Genomic DNA, 20,131 nt, shown 5'->3' on the forward strand with positions numbered 1-20,131 from the left:
GCTGCACGTTCCCCTCCAAGTCACACACCATTCCGACTTGGAAATATATCGCCGTTCCTTCTTCGTCGCTGGGTCAAAATCCTGGAACTCCCTTCCTAACAGCACTGTGGGAGAACCTTCACCACACGGACTGCAGCGGTTCAAGACGGCGGCTCACCACCACCTTCTCAAGGGCAATTAGGTATGGGCAATAAATGCCGGCCTTGCCAGTGATGCCCGCATCACATGAACAAATTAAAAAAAAGAATATTTTTATTAGTTATCAAGGAATATCCACTTCAACTGACAACAATTTAAAAAAAACTGCAACTGAGACAAAATGGCAAGGCGCAACCACAAGATATAGACTCTGGCTCCTTAAATTCAATGACTCAGTCCCGGGTTCACTTTGAATGGATGGGGCCATTTTAAGATTACTGAGTTTGAGCAGCTAAATCCTAGCATCAGTCATGTTTTCAGTCGGACTTCAGGGTTCACATGCTCTGAAATAATTGGCACTAATTTGCCATTCTCAGCAAGATCGAATGAATGGGAAATGGAAGGTGTGTGAGTGTGTGTGTGCATGCAAGTGAGGTATGTATGAGATTGTGTGTGTGTGTGTGTGTGTGTGTGTGTGTGAGTAAAGAGAAGGGTATTACTGAATTATAGTAACCATTGAAGCAGTCAGTCAGGGTTATGTATCCTATCAAACCTGTATCATCCCTGACCTGAACATAATACAGTCATCCTTTATACTGAACGCACACACTGTCTCTCCAAAAAAGCAATGAAGGTTAAAAAATGTTTCACTGATATATCCAATCACTTGTAGCCCACAAAGGAAATTGAAACTAACCTTCGGGTGCAAAGGTGATGGTGCAGAGACATTCTGCCATTTGAGGTGCATTTCCAAATTTATTCCTATCTGAATATCACCAAGCTCCACACACCTCTGCAACTGAGGGTTAAACTCGCACAATCTCTGAAAAATCGCTCCGATTAGGACAGAGTTATGGTTGTACATCTGCCCTGTTTGATTTGGCATGAAGGCAAAACTGTCTTTCGGACTGTCTCAGCCGCCTTTCCCCAGCTACTTTCCCAGTCCCATTTAAATCAGGGAATTGTTCTTGGCTCATTTTATCTGCCGGCGCATCAAACCAAGTTGTTCTGTGCGTTTCATTGTGTTGATGTTTAATGAGTGCTGATTTTGAAGTTCACAAAATCTAGGAATTTAGGAATTCTAAGCAGCTATTTCTGTTTTATGGCACAAAAAAAAATCTCCTTGGCAAATCTAGGACAGCAGTTAGCATGATGTTGGTAACACACCACCTTCACTGCTATTGTCTGCCTGGGAAGAAAGCTAGAGGCCCAGGTTTGGGCCATTCCACTCCACAGCCACTTGCTGGACATCACTTAGTCAGGTCTCGATTGACAATGTTTGCAAAGTAGCTAAATGTTTACTAAACACTACTGTTCAAGTTTGGCAAATGGACAAATAAACAAAACAATGATTTCTCCTGGATTGGATCTTCTCAACAAGAAGCTCCCTCTTCCCAGATTCCATGCTGTTTTGGTATGACTCCTGTGGTGAGTGAAGGATGTTCAGATGAGCAGGATAGATAGATTGCCTACCTCGCAGAGTGCTATTGTGCAGGTCCTGTTGCTTTATACGGCATGGCAATAGGAGTTTATGTGAATTCACCCAGTCTAATGTCACAACAAAAAGAAAATGTAAGTGTCCTGATACATTTCCCAGAACCAAGCTGGGCTAAGTTTCTATATTGAGTGAAAGATACCTATCATTTGAAGAATGAAGACATTACAAGGTAGGCAATTTATCCTTTTTCTTCTCTGTGCTTTGTGCAGGAATAATCCGAACAGCTGTAGCAAACTTGGACCGTGAGAAGAAGGACCACTATGTCTTGGTGATTCAGGCCAAGGACATGGCAGGACAGCTGGGTGGATTGTCTGGATCGACTACCGTCACCATCACCATCACAGATATCAATGATAACCCTCCTCGATTCAACCAGAGTAAGATATCATCTCTCTTAGCAATGACAAAGGGATGTAAACGCTGTGGTGTGGAGAGAATTTCCAGGAAATGTATAAACAGATGTTGTTGTATTTTTCCCTTTCCTCCCCTCTAGATATCCCCCCTGCCCAAAAATTTCTGCCAATTGGAAGAAACAGACAGGGAACGTGCCTCAGTCATAGAATCGTACAGCACAGGAGGCAATTCGGCCCATCATGCCTGTGCCGGCTCTTTGAAGGAATTATCCACTTAGTCCCACTCCCCTGCTCTTTCCCCATAGCCCTGCAATTTTTTTTCTTTTCAAGTATTTATCCAATTCCCTTTTGAAAGTTACTATTGAATCTGCTTCCATCACACATTCAGGCAGTGCATTCCAGATCATAACAACTCGCTGCATAAAACAATTTCTCATCTCCCCTCTGGTTCTTTTTCCAATTATCTTAAATCTGGGTTCTCTGGTTACCGACCCTCCTGCCAGTGGAAACAGTTTTTTCCTATCTACTCTATCAAGACCCTTCATAATTTTGAACAATCCAAGTTTCTCCAGTCTCTCCACATAACTGAAGTCCCTCATCCCTGGTACCATTCTGGTAAATCTCCTCTGTGGTCTCCCCAAGGCCTTGACATCCTTCCTACAGTGTAGTTCCCAGAATTGGACACAATACTCCAACTGAGGCCTAACCAGTGGTTTTTCAAGGTTTGCTTTCATACTCCATGCCTCTATTTGTGAAGCCAAGGATCCCGCATGCTTTTTGTTTACAGTCTTATCGACGTGTCCTGCCACTTTCAACGATTTGTGTATGCGTCCTTTGCTACCGCTGTCCTCTCTCTGGCCACCAGGAGGAGCACACCCAGGATGCGCTCCCGTGTTTTCATGCCAGCATTTTGTTTCAAGTCAGTTCCTACTCGATAGAACAAGTTACAGGCACAAATCCATGTCCTGCCGCTCAATATACATTGCACTTTCATGCAGATTTTTACGACTTTGCAAATTGGGGCTGTAAATTGTGCACTGGTACGATGTTAAGATTTTAAATTGACTGCAGTAAAAACCTGCTCGGCATCTGGATATGAAGCCAGCAGATTAGAAATTGCTCACCCCGTTGTCCTATCAGCAGCAAAAGTAAAACTGAAATAAATCAGAGTCAAATCACAGGTGACTTGTGTGCCAATCTGTCGTTTTGGAGAATATAAAACTTTGCCTAACTCAACCATAATTTCATCGCTCATGACCTGAGGTCACCCGCAAACGTAGAATTAATAATGATGGGTTTTCTTCACCCCACCATTGACGGCCTTGCATTCACCTGCCTAGGCCCTAAACTCTGGAAATCTCCCCTTAAACCTCTCTGCCTCTCTCTCCTCCTTTAAGACTCTCCTTAAAACCTACCTCTTTGACCAAGCTTTGGTCACCTGTCCTAATATCTGCTTATGTGGCTCGGTATCAAATCGTGTTTGACAATGCTCCTGTGAAACGCCTTGGGACGTTTTACTATGTTAAAGGTGCTCTATAAATGCAAGTTGTTGTTGTTAAGGGCTTCAGTATTTGGGATCTGCTACATTTAACTGGACCTTTGAAAAGTGAGGATTATGTTTTGTTTTAAAAGTTGAAATCTCTGGTGCCTGGTTTCAAATCTAGTCCAGACTGATGCATGAAAGCCTCTTCTCTCTGAGGGAAGCATGATGCTGGTCTCTGTGTGCAGTGACATTGTAAATGCAGTCCAAAAGAAACAGGTTTACGATGCTGTCATACACAGAAAACAGGGCAAGTCTTTATCCTTTATTGACTGGAAATGGGTTTGGGCTTTCTCAATCCAAGTTCTCAAAGGCCTACATGACAGAACTACAATACAAATTGAGACTGAATTAGTAATCTCACTCAGAGAGGCCACAGGATAGCTGGTGTGGAGAACGGGAACAATGGCACACTTTTACACTGGGGTTCTTCTGAGGTTAAGATTGAGGCACACCGTTGGGACAGAGCAGAAGGCGGCTTTACTTTAGATCTAACTTAGCTATACCTGATCTGGAATTGCTTTGCTCTACATCGAGCTGTGCTGTAGCTGATCTGGAATTGCTTTCCTCTACATCTAACTGCCTAAAGAGCACAAATTTCACACGTAAAAAATTTGATAAGTAACGTTTGTTTTATGTAATTGGGTTCCTTCCAACTGTGCGATTTCCACAAAATTACGATCAGCACTGGATCTCCACTGCACTGTCGTTCTGTGGAATGCAAAGCTCAACAATTCAAGATCAGACAAAATCTGAGCTTACCAGAGCCATCTTTTGAGATATTGAGCTTGGAGCAGAATTCACCTCTTCTATAGAGTCTGTCTTTGCCGTACTATGTACACACCGTCAACCCCACTTCTGCACGCGCACACCGTCAACCCCACTTCTACAGAAACTGTCAATCTAAGTCTACATTAAGAGTTAGGTAAAGGGTTACAGGGAACGGAGTTTTTACAATGTGTATAGAACTCCATTCTTTCCCAGTATGTAAAAAGCCCAACAAGAGAAGAAGCACTGCTGGATGTAATAATGGGAAATGAACCAGAACAGATAAGGGAATTAAATGTAGGAGCACATTTAGGCAACAGCGATCACAGCATAATAAGGCTAAAGATAAAGATTGAGAAGATTACAAGCAAGACAAAGTCCAAAGTAATAAATTGGGGAAAAAAAGTTGATTTTCACGGGATGAGAAAGGAACTAGGAAAATAAACTGGAAAAATTTACTGAGAAACAAAGAAACAGAACAGCAGTGAGAAACATTTAAAATGGTGATCAATAGAGTCCAGGTGAAATATATATGACAATAAAAAGCAAGAACAAACTCACCAGGAATGATACACCATGGATGAATAAAGAAATAAGGGCAAATTGAAACTAAAGAAAAATGTATACACTGAGTACACAGACAACAAAGGAGAGGATGACAAAAGGGAATACGAAAAGGTTAGGAAAGAAGTTAAAAAAACAATTAGGAATGCAAAGAGAAACTACAAAATTAAATTATCAAGGATTATAAAAAGAAATAGTGAAGTATTCTACAGACACATAAATACCAAAAGATAAATCAGAATAGGGATAGGGCCACTAAGGGATACATGTGATAAACTCACAGGTAATGGCAGTGAAATAGCAGAAATATTGAATCTTAACTTTGTCTCAGTATTTACCAGGGAGACTAACAAGGTGGGCATGACATTAGAAGAAGAGATCAAAAAAGATATAAAAACATTTAAGATAGAAAGGGGGGGGGAGATAATTGATAAACTAATCAAACTTAGAGAGGATAAGACCCCTCTGGTCAAGATGGATTGCATCCGCGCATATTAAAAAAGTTTGGGAAGAGATAGCAGAGACACCATTACATATATATAAAAAATTGTTAGAAAAGGGAAGAGTGCCAGAGGTCTGGCGGACAGCTAATATTATTCCTATATTTAGAAAGAGAGAGAGAACCAGTCCAGTGAACTATAGACCAAATAGCATAACATCGGTGGTAGGAAACATAATGGAATCTTTACTCAAAGATGTAATAGAAAAATATCTAGAAACTGAAAATCTAATAATGAATAGTCCGCATGGATTTCAAAAGGGAAAGTCATGCTTGACCAACCTTATTGAATTCTTTGAAGAAGTAACAGAAAGGGTAAACAAGGGTAATGTAGTAGATGTAGTATATTTGGATTTTCAAAAGGCCTTCGATAAGGTATCAGATAGTAGACTCATGACTAAGGTCAGAGCATGTGGAGTCAGGGGACAAGTAGCAGAGTGGATAGCAAGCTGGCTACAAAACAGAAAACAGAGTAGGGGTTAAAGGTAGTTACTCAGACTGGCAAAAGGTAGGAAGTGGTGTTCCAACGATTGGTGCTGGTGTTGTTCACCATTTACATAAACGATTTGGAATCAGAAGTACAATTTCAAAATTTGTGGACGACACCAAATTGGAGGGGGTATAGTTAATACCGAGGAAGACTGCGATAAAATACAGGAAGACAATAATAAACTTGCAGAATGGGCATGTAATTTGGCAAATGAATTTCGTTATAGATAAGTGTCAGGTATTACATTTTGGTAGGAGGAATAAGGGGGCCCATATACTGCTTGGATAATAAGAGTCTAAATGGGGTAGAGGAGCAGAGGGATTTGGGGGTACAGATATACAAGTCACTAAAAGCAGCGACGCAGATTAATAAGGTCATAAAAAAAGCAAACCAAGCACTGGGGTTCATTTCTAGAGGGATAGAATTGAAAATCAGAGAAGTTATGATAAACCTGTACCAAACCTGTAGACCACACTTGAAGTAGTATGTACAGTTCTGGTCTCCACATTAGAAAAAGGATATAGAGGCACTGGAGTAGGTGCAAAAGAGATTTACTAGGATGATACTAGAACTGAGAGGTTATACCTATCAGTTAAGATTGAACAGCCTGGGGCTCTTTTATCTAGAAAAGAGAAGACTGAACGGAGACCTGATAGAGGTCTTTAAGATTATGAAAGGGTTTGATAGGGTAGATGTAGAGAAGATATTTCCACTTGCCGGGGAGACCAGAGCTGGAGGCCATAAATATAAGATAGTCACTAATAAATCCAATAGGGAATTCAGGAGAAACTTCTTTATCCGGAGAGTGGTTGGAATGCGGAACTCGTTACCACAAGGAGTAGTTGAGGCGAATAGCGTAGATGCATTTAAGGGGAAGCTGGATAAACACATGAGGGAGAAAGGAATAGAAGGATTTGCTGATGGGGTTAAATGAAGTATGGAGACAGGAGGCTCGTGTGGAGAATAAACGCCGACATGGACCTGATGGGTCGAATGGCCTGTTTCTATGCTGTACATTCTATGTAATACACACACCGTCAACCCCGCTTGTACACACACCGTCAACCCCTTGTACATGCAGTGAGCCCCACTTCAGGCAACTCTGATAATCCCAATCCTGATCTATGTTCCTTGTGCCACAAGTCTTTGTGTAAGATATCTTACTTAATGCTTTTTGAAAATCCTCATTAACCACACCTACTAAACGACTTCAAAAAATTCTATAAGGTTGGCCGAGCTCGACCTGTCTTTTAGAAGCCCAGGCCGATTGGCCCTGATTGACACTTATTTCTCCAAGGGCATGAGGTTAAAGGTCTATAGCCACTCATTCTCCTAGAGTGTTTGTTACTATAGACTTTTGCAGAGAGTGCTTTTCAGTCTAATCATTTTCTTGGAGTTCCCTATAATTAAACTAGGAACTTTGAATTTCTATTGATCTCCTCATAAATTATTTCAACGTATGATATACGAAATGGAGTCAACCGCGCCATTTCTTTGAAGGTTTGGTTGACCATGTTCTGCTCTCAATCTGTAAATTATTATTGATTTTATAGCTGTGTGAAAAGACCAATTTCTAATAGCCAGGAAGCAACATATCTAGCAGATGGGTTAGAGCACTGTTAGTTGAAACCCTGCCTAAAGTTCATTTTCTAGTCTTCTGTTCTGGTTGGTGCTAGCATATGGTTCTACCAATGCTGGCAGCCATCCGGCACCTCATCCGATTGGGGCCGTTCCTCCCGTGTGACCCCAGACGTTGGGCATTGACTGGCTATTCCACCAGTGGCGCCATCACAGCTGAACTAGATCTCATCATCACCTCATCTCTATACATGTGCAATTTCCAGCAGGGATCAAGGGATAGGGCTCAATAGCAGGAAATCTGGCTGATTGTTTTCTCCCTGGCAGACTGAAATCAATTGTGGCGACTCTATAGCCATGCTGAGTGAGATCAATAAACGTACGGATTGGGGATTAACCCTGTGAGCACTCTGGTTTATATGGCTCAGTGTCAGGCAGTGGATATACCCGCTGGAGAGCACTACAACCTCTATTGGTAAAATGTCCATGTGTAAATATGTGTATTTTCACAGAGATTTGCAGTATCATTTAGGAGCAATCAATGTGACCTGCTTCCTATTAGTTCGTTTTTGACCTGATGGAATCAGGATTCAGCTTCATTGAATTCTCTGCTGTTGCTGAATACTGTCACCCAGTAACAGATTGGTCTGCTGCTGAAGACACTCTCTGTTGGATGAGATATTGAATCAAGATGTAGAATAAATGTAGATATAATGAGAAACAACATAAATTTCAATGTAGAAATACCTGTCAAGTTTCTTGAAATGTTTTTTCTAAAAGCCAGAATTAGAATTCACATCCTGTCTGGACAGCTGCTGTTAAAACTCATGGCTGCCTGCATGTATTTTAGGGCTTTGTTGCTAGCTGTGGTTCTAAACTGTGGACTACCAGGAATTGGATTGAAACCGTTGCAATGCATTTTACAGGTCCTGGGTGGTGCAGTGGGTTAGACACTAGGCCTTCACCTCTGGGACCTGAATTGGAATCTAGCCCAGAATGATCAGATGAAAGTCTCCTCTGGCTGTTAGGGTCACTGTGAGGTGAATTTGGACAGTTTTAATCTAATTCCCTGCTGGCATGGACCGAAAGCGCAAAACTGTCCCTAATCTGGCACTAATTGGCAATTCCACTCAAACGAAAATGACGGGTAAATGAAACGACCAGTTGGTCCATCATGCCTGCCCCAGACAGGCAGTTCTACCAGATCATGTAATTTATTATGCTGGGATTAGCAGTTTCCAGCTGATGGCAATTACATTGAAACAATGTGCTGCAGATGAGAATGGTAAGACATGCCCATTTCCTGATGGTAACCAGGTATTAATGGAGGAACAAACATGAAAACCATCCTGAGTCACTCCAAACTACAAGATAGATTCAGATGAAGAAAGCTTTTCAGCCCAATTGATCTCATCCTTCAAAATATCAACTCTACCGTCATCTCCCTCCAGTATCCAGTTGTTTTTTCAAGTGACTCAACTCGTCTTTCTAGCAACCCGTTCCACTTGTTGATCACGCTCTGTGTAAAGGTGGTGGCTAACAGATCTGTCAGCCGCTAAAGCTCCTTCCAATTACCCCTCCTTATCTTTGTAATCTCCTCCATCCCTACAACCCTTTGAGAACTCTGCGTTCCTCCGTCTCTGCCCTCTTGTGCATCCCCCACTTCCTTTGCCCACCATTGGAGGCCGTGCCTTCAGCCGTCTAGGCCCTAAGCTCTGGAATTCCCTCCCTAAACCCCTCTGCCTCTCTACCTCCTTTATGGTGCTCCTGAAAACCTACCTATTTGGCCAGGCTTTTGGTCACCTATCATAATGTCTCTTTCTTTGGCTTGGTTTCAGCTTTTGTCTTATTACGCTCCTGTGAAGCGCCTTGGGACATTTTGCTGCATTAAAGACGCTATATAAATGCAAGTTGTTGTACTTGATTAGCATTGGGAGAAGCTAAGGAGCGTGCTGCCAGCCTGCCCTTTCAGCTAAGAGTCTCCGACGGCATGAGGGGGGGGGAGCCACGGGTGATGTCGTATAGAACAGGTCAATTTCTATAAATGCTCTGATTTCTTTTGCAGAGCTGTACCAGCTGAGTATGCTCGAGTCGGCAGCCGTTGGAACAACGGTGGGGAGGGTGAAGGCCGAAGACGTTGACTTGGGCCAAAACTCTGAGATGACCTACACACTGAAAGAGGAGGATGGCTCCAATAGGTTCAGCGTCATCACAGACTCGGAGGCACAGGAAGGGATCATCATCCTGAGAAAGGTGAGCGCTGCCCAACCAGAGCCCAGGAGCTCCTCTCTAGTCTGAGGGCTGATCCCTTTCTACACCGAACTTGCTTCATCCGGCGAGTGAGCTGCAAGAGGCCAATTCAGATCTTCCTTTGACTTTGCAGGTTGGAAATGATTCAGTTAATGGTGGGTTCAACACATAAAGGTAGCTGGCAGGATCTGTCTCCAAGTACAATAAAAAAAAATGTAGCTGATTTGAAATAATGACTGAGCTCACATTATAAATACATGATATCCATTTTTTTAATCTTAATATAATTACTCTAAGTGAAAGTAGGAGCTGCCTCCAATATTTTGCAGCATTAGTATGTGACATTCAAACCAGACGCCACACTGCTCAAGTAATTGCAGTGTAACAGCATAGAGCAAAAACACTGAAAGATGGACATGTACACCTGAGAATATAGGAACTGCTGGACTGAAATAGGCCAAGGTCCATCGAGCTCATCTTCTACCATCCTGGTAATCGCATAAAGGAGGTATTGACTAATCATTGCAACCAATCTCTATTAATTAGTCCACAATAGACCCAAATATGACACAAGGAAAACTCCCAGTGGTGGAGAGCTTTGGGAGTCATAGGTCCAAAGTCACCTGATCCTCCCAAGCAAATTACAATTACCACATGCCATGTCTCAAATGACTCATATACTGTATCCCAAAATGTTGTTTTCTGAAAGAAATCTATCTAGTTTGCATTTGAATGAATCAGCACTAATACTTCCACCATCTCCCTTGGGAACCTGTTCCATAGATTGACCACTTGCCCACTGAAATAATATTTTTGCAGATTAGTTTTGGGCGTTTCCCCCTTCAAGCACAGGCCTATCCTGAAGTTACATTTATAAAAGTTCACTGTCACCCTCGTAAAGTCATCAAGAAGACTTTTGCTCCTCTCAATAAACACACATCTTGTCCTGACACCTTCAAAGATTTGTGTACGTGAACCCCCAGGTCTCTCTGTTCCTGCAGCCCTTTTAAAATTGTAAAATAGATTTTAAAAATGGAGCAAATAAAGTGTCAAAATTCAGAGTTTTCAGTCCCCTGCCTTCAGAACTCACATCCCCTTTCAGTAATTTCTAAATGCAAGTGCTGCAAAATACACTTCTGTGAACTTCTGATGTTTTTCTGTTAAAGATGCTATATAGTCGCAAGTTGTTGTTGTACTTTAGGTTCTTTCCCCTGCAATAAAAGTGATGGAATCCTGGTTAACCTGCAGCTGAAGTGGTGACTCGCGGTGTCCCGCTGCACTTTCAGTGTAACCCCTTGTCTTATTGTCCATTAAGCCTACATTAAGGGCTGTTTTCGAGTGGTCAGCTTTTTGGAAGGAATCTTACAACGCCAGGTTAAAATAAAACTGTTGGACTATAACCTGGTGTTGTAAGATTCTTTACATTTGTCCATCCCAGTCCATTACCGGCATCTCCACATCATAGCTTTTTGGAAGCCATTGGTCATTTTCTGCTGGTTTTCCAGGTTGGCGGGGATGTGATTGATTATCCCTCTCTATCATGCCATTTCAGCACATGATGAACATAAAAGTCTGTCTGTTGTACGTGACTTGGTTAAAGAAAAATCTTGAGTCTCGTCTGCAGGTTAAATTTGCAAAGGAAAACCTTACTATAATGAAGAAAGACTTGCTTTTATATGGTGCCTTTGACAACCTCAGAACATCACAATGAAGTATAATCACTGTTATAATGCAGCAACTTTGTTTAATGTCTCATTTGAAAGACAGGATCGCTGACAGTGCAGCACTCCTTCAGTACTGCACTGGAGTGTCAGCCTAGAATTTATGTGCTTAAGTCCCTGGAGTGGGATTTGAATTCATAACCTCCTGATTCCAAGGCAAGAGTGCTACCAACTGAGCCACAGCTGATACCTACAGCACTCAAGTTACATGACCAAAGGGTGGCCGTATAATGAGGGAGGGATTTTAAAATTTTTAAATCGAGGCATTGCCGGACCGGCAGCTAATATAGGTCAGCAAGCACTGGGTGATGGGTGAGCAGAACTTGGTGTGAGTTAGGATACGGGTAGCAGAGTTTTGGATGAGCTCAAGTTTACATCTCAGAGCAACTCCGCCCATTTTGATGGGGCTGCAGCTTTGGACTGAACTGCGAGGTGCTCCAGAGCAGCTTAACCACAGAAAAATGGGCAACTGCTTGATCACATTGATACTTTGGGGTCTGAAATATTTGCAATAGATCCCAGGCCTTTCTGAAATCACTGCTCCTATTGCAATGAATGGAACTGCTTTTGGGACACATCTAACTCCTCCCCATCAGTGACATCATTGGAGCAGTCTGGTGGGTCTCTCAGATCGAAAATCTGAGATGGATTAGTAACTGGCTAAAAGGAATATATTTCTAAGCATGACTTTTTTATGTAAACAAAGAAAAAAGAAAGCCCTTGCATTTATATAGCACCTTTCACGACCACAGGATGTCCCAAAGGGCTTTACAGCCAATTAAGTACTTTTGAACTGTAGTCACTGTTATAATGTAGGAAATGTGACAGCCAATTTTCACATAGCAAGTTCCCACAAACAGTAATGAAATAAAATGACCAGATAATCTGTTTTAGCGATGTTGGTTGAGGGATAAATATTGGCTGGAACACTGGGAGAACTGCCCTTCAAATAATGCCGTGAGATCTTTAACAACCTCCTGAGAGGGCAGTTGGAGCCTCAGTTTAATGTCTCATCTAAAAGGCTCAGATTGTGGAGCAGTCCCATCAGATTGGAAAATAGCGAATGTAACTCCTCTATTCAAGACAGAAAGCAGGAAACTACAGGCCAGTTAGCTTAACATCTGTCATAAGGAAAATGCTAGAATCTATTATTAAGGAGGTTATAGCAGGGTACTTAGAAAATCTCAATGCAATCAGGCAGAGTCAACATGGCTTTGTGAAAGGGAAATAGTGTTTGACAAATTTATTAGAGCTCTTTGAGGAAGTAACAAGCAACGTGGATAAAAGGGATCCTGTGGATGTGGTGTACTTGGATTTCCAGAAGGCGTTTGACAAGGTGCCACATCAAAGGCTACGACACAAAATAAGAGCTCATGGTGTAGAGGGTAACATATTAGCATGGATAAAGGATTGGTTAGCTAACAGGAAACAGAGAGTAGGCATAAATGGTTCATTTTCAGGTTGACAAGATGTAATGAGTGGAGTGCCACAGGGATCAGTGCTTGGGCCTCAACTATTTACAATCTATATCAATGACTTGGATGAAGGGACCGAATGTATGGTTGCTAAATTTGCTGATGACACAAAGGTAGGTAGGAAAGTAAATTGTGAAGAGGACATAAGGGATATAGACAGGTTAAGTGAGTGGTCAAAAATTTGGCAGATGGAGTATAATGTGGGAAAATGTGATGAGGAAGGCAAGTGGAATGTTGTCATTTATTGCAAGGGGAATGGAATATAAAAGTAGAGATGTTTTGCTACAGTTGTACAGGGCATTGGTGAGACCACATCTAGAATACTGTGTGCAGTCTTGGTCTCCTTATTTAAGAAAGGATATAATTGCTTTGGAGGTGGTTCAGAGAAGGTTCACTCGACTGATTCCTGGGATGAGGGGGTTGTCTTAGGAAAGGTTGGACAAGTTGGGCCTATAAACACTGGAGTTTAGAAGAATGAGAGGTGATCTTAATGAAACATATAAGATCCTGGGGTGACTTGAAGGGGTAGATGTTGAGAGGTTGTTTCCCCTTGTGGGAGAGACTAGAACTAGGGGCCATAGTTTAAAAATAGGTGGTCTCCCATTTAAGACAGAGATGAGGAGAAATTTTTTCTCTCTGAGGGTCGTGAGTCTGTGGAACTCCCTTCCCCAGAGAGCGGTGGAGGCAGGGTCATTGAATATTTTTAAGGCTGAGTTAGATAGATTCCTGATTAACAAGGGAGTCAAAGGATATAGTAGGTAGACAGGAGTTGAGGTCACAATCAAATCAGCCATGATCTTATCAGATGGCAGAGCAGGCTCGAGGGGCCGAATGGCCTGCTCCTGTTCTTAATTCCTATGTATGTACTGCCGTTCACTGTCAGCCTAGATTATGTGCTTAAGTCCCTGAATGAGAATTGAATCTACAACCTTCTGACTCTAAGGCAAGAGTGGTACGAACTGAGCCATGGCTGACACCTACGTGGCTCAAGTTACATGACCAAAGGGTGGCTGTGTAACAAGGGAGGTTTGCAGCCTTGTTTTGTTTCTCGTATGGATGCAGAAATGTTATTGCAGTCCTCAAAGAGTTAACGGGCTGGCCCTCTTCAAAGGCATCTTTGATCTGTGCTGTTGTTGAGCACTAGCTGAAGATGATGCAAGTAGAATGGACTTAAATATCCTGAGGAAAGTGCACCAGTCCCAGAACACTGCAAATAGGAAGACCGAGACCTGAGGCAAATCATTTTGATGTTGCTTACCCCTTTAAGCATTGAGTCTTATGTCACTGTGACTGGAAGTTTTAGGGGCGTTTTTGAATAATAAAAGTAATGCTATTTTTGGTGATCCCTGTCAGACTCGCTCTGAAGCTGCCCGTCTCTCTGTACATCACTGTGTCTGCAATAGGTTCTGATAACTTGCTTATTTCATAAACAATCAGTTTGAAAAATTGCCTCAGTGCGGATAATGCAAAACCATATTCCGGTATTGATTTTGGTAGTTTTTAGTCATTTGACATGTTTGACATGCAGATCTACCTAGGACTGCACTGCTGTAGCCGTGATAATGGTGCCTGTTGTTACAATCTCTCAGCAGTGGTGCCAAAATGCGGAATCAAATACATTTGTAAACCTGAGATTAGAGGAAATTTCTAATTCCACAGGGTAGTGGACATACAAAACAGAATCTCAGCAAAACCAGCTGAGGCTCCTTTATAAAGAATTGAAAAAATGTCTTCCCTCCCCTCTATAACCTCCTCCAGCCCAATAGCACCCCCCCTCCCCATCCCCGGGGGAGAATGTAGGTCAGCGAGCTCTGGGGTAATTGGAGAACGGGACTTGGTGCGAGTTAGGATACGGGCAGCAGAGTTTTGGACGAGCTCAAGTTTATGGAGGATGGTAGATGGGAGGTCATCCAGGAGAACATTGGAATAGTCGAGTCTAGAGGTAACAAAGGCATGGATGAGGGTTTCAGCAGCAGATGAGCTGAGGGAAGGGCAGAGACAGGCGATGTTACTGAGGTGGAAGCAGGCGGTCTTGGTGATGGAGTGGATATGGAGTCAGAAGCTCATCCCCGGGTCAAATAGGACACCAAGGCTGCGAATGGCCTGGTTCAGCCTCAGACAGTAGGCAAGGAGCGGGATGGACTCAGTGGCTAGGGAACGGAGTTTGTGGCAGGGACCAAAGACAATGGCTTCGGTCTTCCCAATATTTATTCAAAACCTCCATTTCCCTCTCCTCCCTTAATACCCACCTTTTTGACCAAGCTTTTGGTCTGCTGTCCTAATCGATCCTTCTTGGTCTCTGTTTTTTCTCCTTATGCTTTTGTGCAGTGCCTAGTAACATTTTTCTATGTTAAAGGCACTATATTATTGCAAGTTGTTGTCATTGTTGAATGTGAATGGAGATACTAGTTCATATACATGGAAGTAAAGTATATAAATGAACCACTAGGCATGATCAAGCTCTGCTGTGGGAGAGGAGTAAAGTACTGTCAGTGGAGTGCAGTGGGCCAAGATTTAATAGTGAAGATGTGGGGATGGATGACGTTTTGCTTGATTACCTTTGTGGATCATGGAGTATTTATACAGAACTTTCCCTCAGGCTGGGGTAGAGTGCACAATGGGATAAGCTGTACAAAATGGCCTTTTACATTTTTTTAATGCTATACGACATTCATATGAAATGATTCTCCACCTCCCCACTTCCCAGTCCTGGCCTATAGAATGTGAAAATAGCACAGAGACACTGAAGAGGCCAAAACAGGGTGCTGTAATTGGAAGCCATAGTGACAGCCTTTTTTGTGAGCTGGCACTATTCCAGCTTGTGGTATCTCAGATACTTCTCACTCCTGTCATGAAGGCGGCTCACCACCACCTTCTCAAGGGCAATTAGGGATGGGCAATAAATGCTGGCCTTGACAGCGACGCCCACATCCCATGAACGAATAAAATAAAATGGCAACCATGCAGTACAGCTTGTTGGCACACCAACCCATTATATGGTGGAGAGCAGGTCTCACTTTCTGATCTTAGCGGTGCTGCTGAAGGAAGTCACCAAGTGATGCTAAGTCCTCCTTGCTTGCCTGAAAATCGGTCAGGACGCATAAACAGTCATGATCTAATTGAGTGGCAGAGCAGGCTCGAGGGGCTGAATGGCCTACTCCTGTTCCTACTCTCCTTATACTGAGATACTTCCGTCTGCTTTGTTCCAGCTACCTGAAAGCAGCAATGGTGAGGGACTAGGACTAGACTGTCCTTTTTGCTTTCTTGGATACAGGAAGTGTGTGGCTGGGGTTGTGGGTGGGTGGACATTGAGAGGATAGAAATGGGAGAGAAAATTACTGGTATGTACCCTTAAAAGCCTTAGCTCAGTAGTAGCATTCCCACCTATGAGTCAGAAGGTTGTGGGTTAAAGTCCCACTCCAGACACTTGAGCACATAATCCAGGCTGACACTCCTATTGCAGTACTGAGTGAGTGTGTGCTATCGGAGATATCGTCTTTTGGATGAGAAGTTAAACCAAGGCCATGTCTGCCCTCTCAGGCGGATGTAAAAGATCCCCTGGCACTATTTCGGAGAAGAGCAGGAGAGTTCTCCCCAGTGTCCTGGCCAATATTTATTCCTTAACCAACACCAAAAAACTGATTATCTGGTCATTATCACATTGCCGTTTGTGGGCCCTTGCTGTGCACCAATTGGCTGCCACGTTTCCAACATTACAAGAGTGACTACACGTCAGAAAAGTACTTCATTAAAGTGCTTTGGGATATCCTGAGGGTGAAAGGCACTATATAAATGCAAGTCCTTTCTTTCTTTTATCTGTTTAACGACAAGGGCTGAGTTTATACACAACAGTTCCAATGAGATCAGATTTCTGTCGCGCTGCCGCCAGATCCTCGGGAAGAGATTAGATGTAAAAATCTTTGCCACTTGAGCATATGGAAATGAATCTTCTTTCCCAACTCCCTGCTGAGGTATAAATATGTTGTTGAATCTTGCTGGGGTTAGGTTCTACAGAAGCCCACCGGTACTTCACCAAGTGTCCCTTCCTTTTTACATGAGTCCGCACGTGACCATCTCAAGCTTTGTGACCACAGAGGACATCATAATGCCACCTTGATCTCATCGAATGTCTATTGGTTGTTCTGGCTGAGATTAGCTAATTTAGCGCAGACCAGGGATGGAACCTCGGGATCTTCCTGGGCGTACGGCTCATTCCTACATTAGACAGTGCCATGGGTATTTGTTTAAATAGCCTAACATTCTTTCCTTAGTTGTGGACTTTCAATGATATTGAATGGGCAGTCAATCAGAGCTTGAGACTCTCTCCAGTTGTGAATGAGAGAATTCAATATTAACCAAAGGTTCAATCTCAGCAATGACTTATCACGATCGTATGACATCTCTCTGACCACTATTTTAATGGAGGGGTTAACACATTTAAAATGAACGGATAAACACCTCAGCTAAAATACCGACATGGGAGCATCCTGTGAACGCTCAGTAGGACCATTCCTTGGTTTATATCATCACAATATTTGAGAGCTAGACTCTTCAGTAAAGTTTCCCAGAAAGAAAATCTGGTGATATGAAATTAATTTAAAATTAAATTCCATGAAATGTGTTTCTTTTATTGAGAAACCAGGTTGCAGGTCCATGGCCCAGGGTGCAGGCACCAAGAAGGTGGAAAGAGATTCGGACAGAGGATGAGATGAATCAAAGAAAGGTGGTTAAGTAATGCCAAACTTCTTTTTTAAAAGGAGGAGGAGAAGGCTGAGGGAGGTGAGGAATGTACTGCTCTGAGATCCTGGGAAAGAATGAGTTACAGTAGGTGCAAGGCAAAAGGGAAAACAATTGGACAAATAGCTGAAGGATTGAAAAGGCAGAAGAAGGGAAGTTAAGGTAAAGTCCAAGAGAGATTATAGCCTAGAAATCCACTGTTGACTGTGTTAGTGGTGAATACAAAGGATTTATATGACATTTTTCCTCTGTTATTTTAATGGAGGAATTAACCTGTTTATTTTATGGATTAACTCAAACTTTGAAACAGTGTGCAGTGGAACATCATACAAACATATTAAGTATCTGCCCATCAATGTCATGGCAGTAATTTCTAGGCTTATTAGTGTGAAGCAGAGGGGGTAGATGTGGATCCTGTATAAAATGGCTCACGTCGCACAAAACACATTCAACCCACAGCTGTACATTTGATAAATTTCATTAGAAGCTGTCACTCAGTAACGTGAGAATAAGTGAGAGCCTCAGCCATTGCCATCTGATGGATTGCCTCCCCCAAGCAATGCAGTTGGGGGTTGGATGGGGCGGGGGGAGGGAGTGGGAAAGGAGTCAGTAATCTCAAGAGGAGGATGAAGGAACGGAACCAAAAAGGGGAAAAATCAAAAGCAATAAAGACGGTGTATCATCACTTTGATTGCTCACACTCGCACGTGTTGTAAAGCCCAGGGCCATTCTGTTATCCTATCTCAGCATCTGCTGAAGAGCAGAGCGCAGTCTTAATTATAATTCTCCCTCGTGTGTACTCGAGTTGTTTGATGGGGCTTGCTGCAGTACACTGTTTTCCATCTGGTCTGATTAATAGCAACAAGTAGGGTGAGAGCAAGCCTCATCCCATATAGCATCAATTGTGGCTCAGTTAGTAGCACTCTTACCTACTAAGTCAGAAGTTTGTCAGTTCAAGTCCCACTCCAGAGACTTGAGCACAAATCTAAGCTGACACTTCAGTGCTGCACTGTCTGAGGTGCCATCTTTTGGATGAGACATTAAACTGAGGCCCTGTCTGCCCTCTCAGCTGGGGGTAAAAGATCCCATGGAGCTATTTTGAAGAAGAGCAAGGTGGTTCTCCCCAGTGTCTTGGCCAATATTTAACTCTCAACCAACATCACTAAAAGAGGTTATCTGGTCATTATCTCATTGCTGTTTGTGGGACCTTGCTGCAAATTGGCTGCTGCGTTTCCTACATTATAACAGTGACTACACTTCAAAAGTACTTCATTGGCTGTAAAGCACTTTGGGACATCCTGAGTTTGTGAAAGGTGCTATATAAATGCAAGTCTTTCTTTCTCTCATAACAGCAAGCTACATTTAGATGAAAATAACTTCGAGAGCTGGATAGGTGCAGTGGGTTACACACTGACCTTTCACCCCCAGGATTGAGTTAAAATCCGGCACAGACTAATAGATATCTCCTCTATCTTCTGACTGTTAGGACCGTGTGTGAGCTTGGGTAATAATAGATCCCATGGCACTATACGAAGAAAAGCAGGTAGGGGCACAGCAATTTGCCTGAACACCCCTGGGTTAGAGATGGGACAAATCAGCCAAAGGGTACTCCTCCAAATCCCACTGGAAAGCATGTTTGTGGGTAGCAGGTAAGGACACGAGAGGGCTGGGCTGTGATGCCTCGCCCAAGTGAATAGTTCAAGACTCACTGCCTGAGCTCATACATTAAGTATGGCCACATGGGCAAGTGCCTAAGGTCTCCCCAGTGTCCATGGAACCATACTCCAGGATCTTCAGAAGGGAGGAGGAAAATCTAAAGTGTGTGTTGGGGGGGGGGGGAAGAACGAAGGATAAAAGCCTGTTTCTATGTACAGTGAGCCCACAGTTACTCAATTGTGCTGGAAGTATTGCGTAACTCTGTTTTCACTGTACATAGTAAGTACACCTCACTGTTGACCATTCCCATATCTTTTATTTTCCCATAGCTCCTCAGGCCAGCTACTCCCTCACAGAGTGACTGTTATCCTTAGGCTGCACTATTGTGCCCCTGTGAGGCTGACCCAGAGCAGTAAGGGATCTCAGCCAGACTGCACTCTTGACTACAGGGGCTGGTAAAGCAGGAAGCTGAGGAAGAAACGGAGATTTCAAATTCACACACACACACACACACACACCCTAAATCTGTCCTAAAAATATGTGTACAAGACCTCTCCAATTAATTCAGTAAAGCCAGGAATGGAGAACATAGGAACAGGAGTAGGCCATTCAGCCCCTCAATTAGATCATGGATGATCTGTATCTTAACTCCATCTACCCACCTTTGTTCCGTAATCCTTAACACCCTTGCCTAACAAAGGAAATAGTATCTCTCTATCTACCCTATCAAATTCTTTACTCGTCCTAAACACCTCAATTAGAGATTGGAATGTTGTTGGGAAAGAGTTTTGGCACAAATCCACTCCTCACCATTGGTGCTAGTGTGTTCATCATGTTTTCAGAGCAAATCACATTGCCCTTTTT

General features: G+C 42.9%; 1 protein-coding gene across 1 annotated transcript in view; it reads left to right on the top strand.

Annotated features, from left to right (window-relative positions):
- LOC137335326 (cadherin-22-like) overlaps positions 1–20,131 on the top strand; it is a 342,572-nt gene that overhangs the window by 78,808 nt on the left and 243,633 nt on the right. Inside the window, exons 3-4 of the mRNA XM_068000646.1 lie at positions 1,846–2,013; positions 9,494–9,681. Of these exons, the coding sequence (XP_067856747.1) occupies positions 1,846–2,013; positions 9,494–9,681 (356 nt within the window). The remainder of the gene's footprint in view (positions 1–1,845; positions 2,014–9,493; positions 9,682–20,131) is intronic.

The sequence above is a fragment of the Heptranchias perlo genome, chromosome 19 (assembly GCF_035084215.1).
Source record: "Heptranchias perlo isolate sHepPer1 chromosome 19, sHepPer1.hap1, whole genome shotgun sequence".
Lineage (NCBI taxonomy): Eukaryota > Metazoa > Chordata > Chondrichthyes > Hexanchiformes > Hexanchidae > Heptranchias > Heptranchias perlo.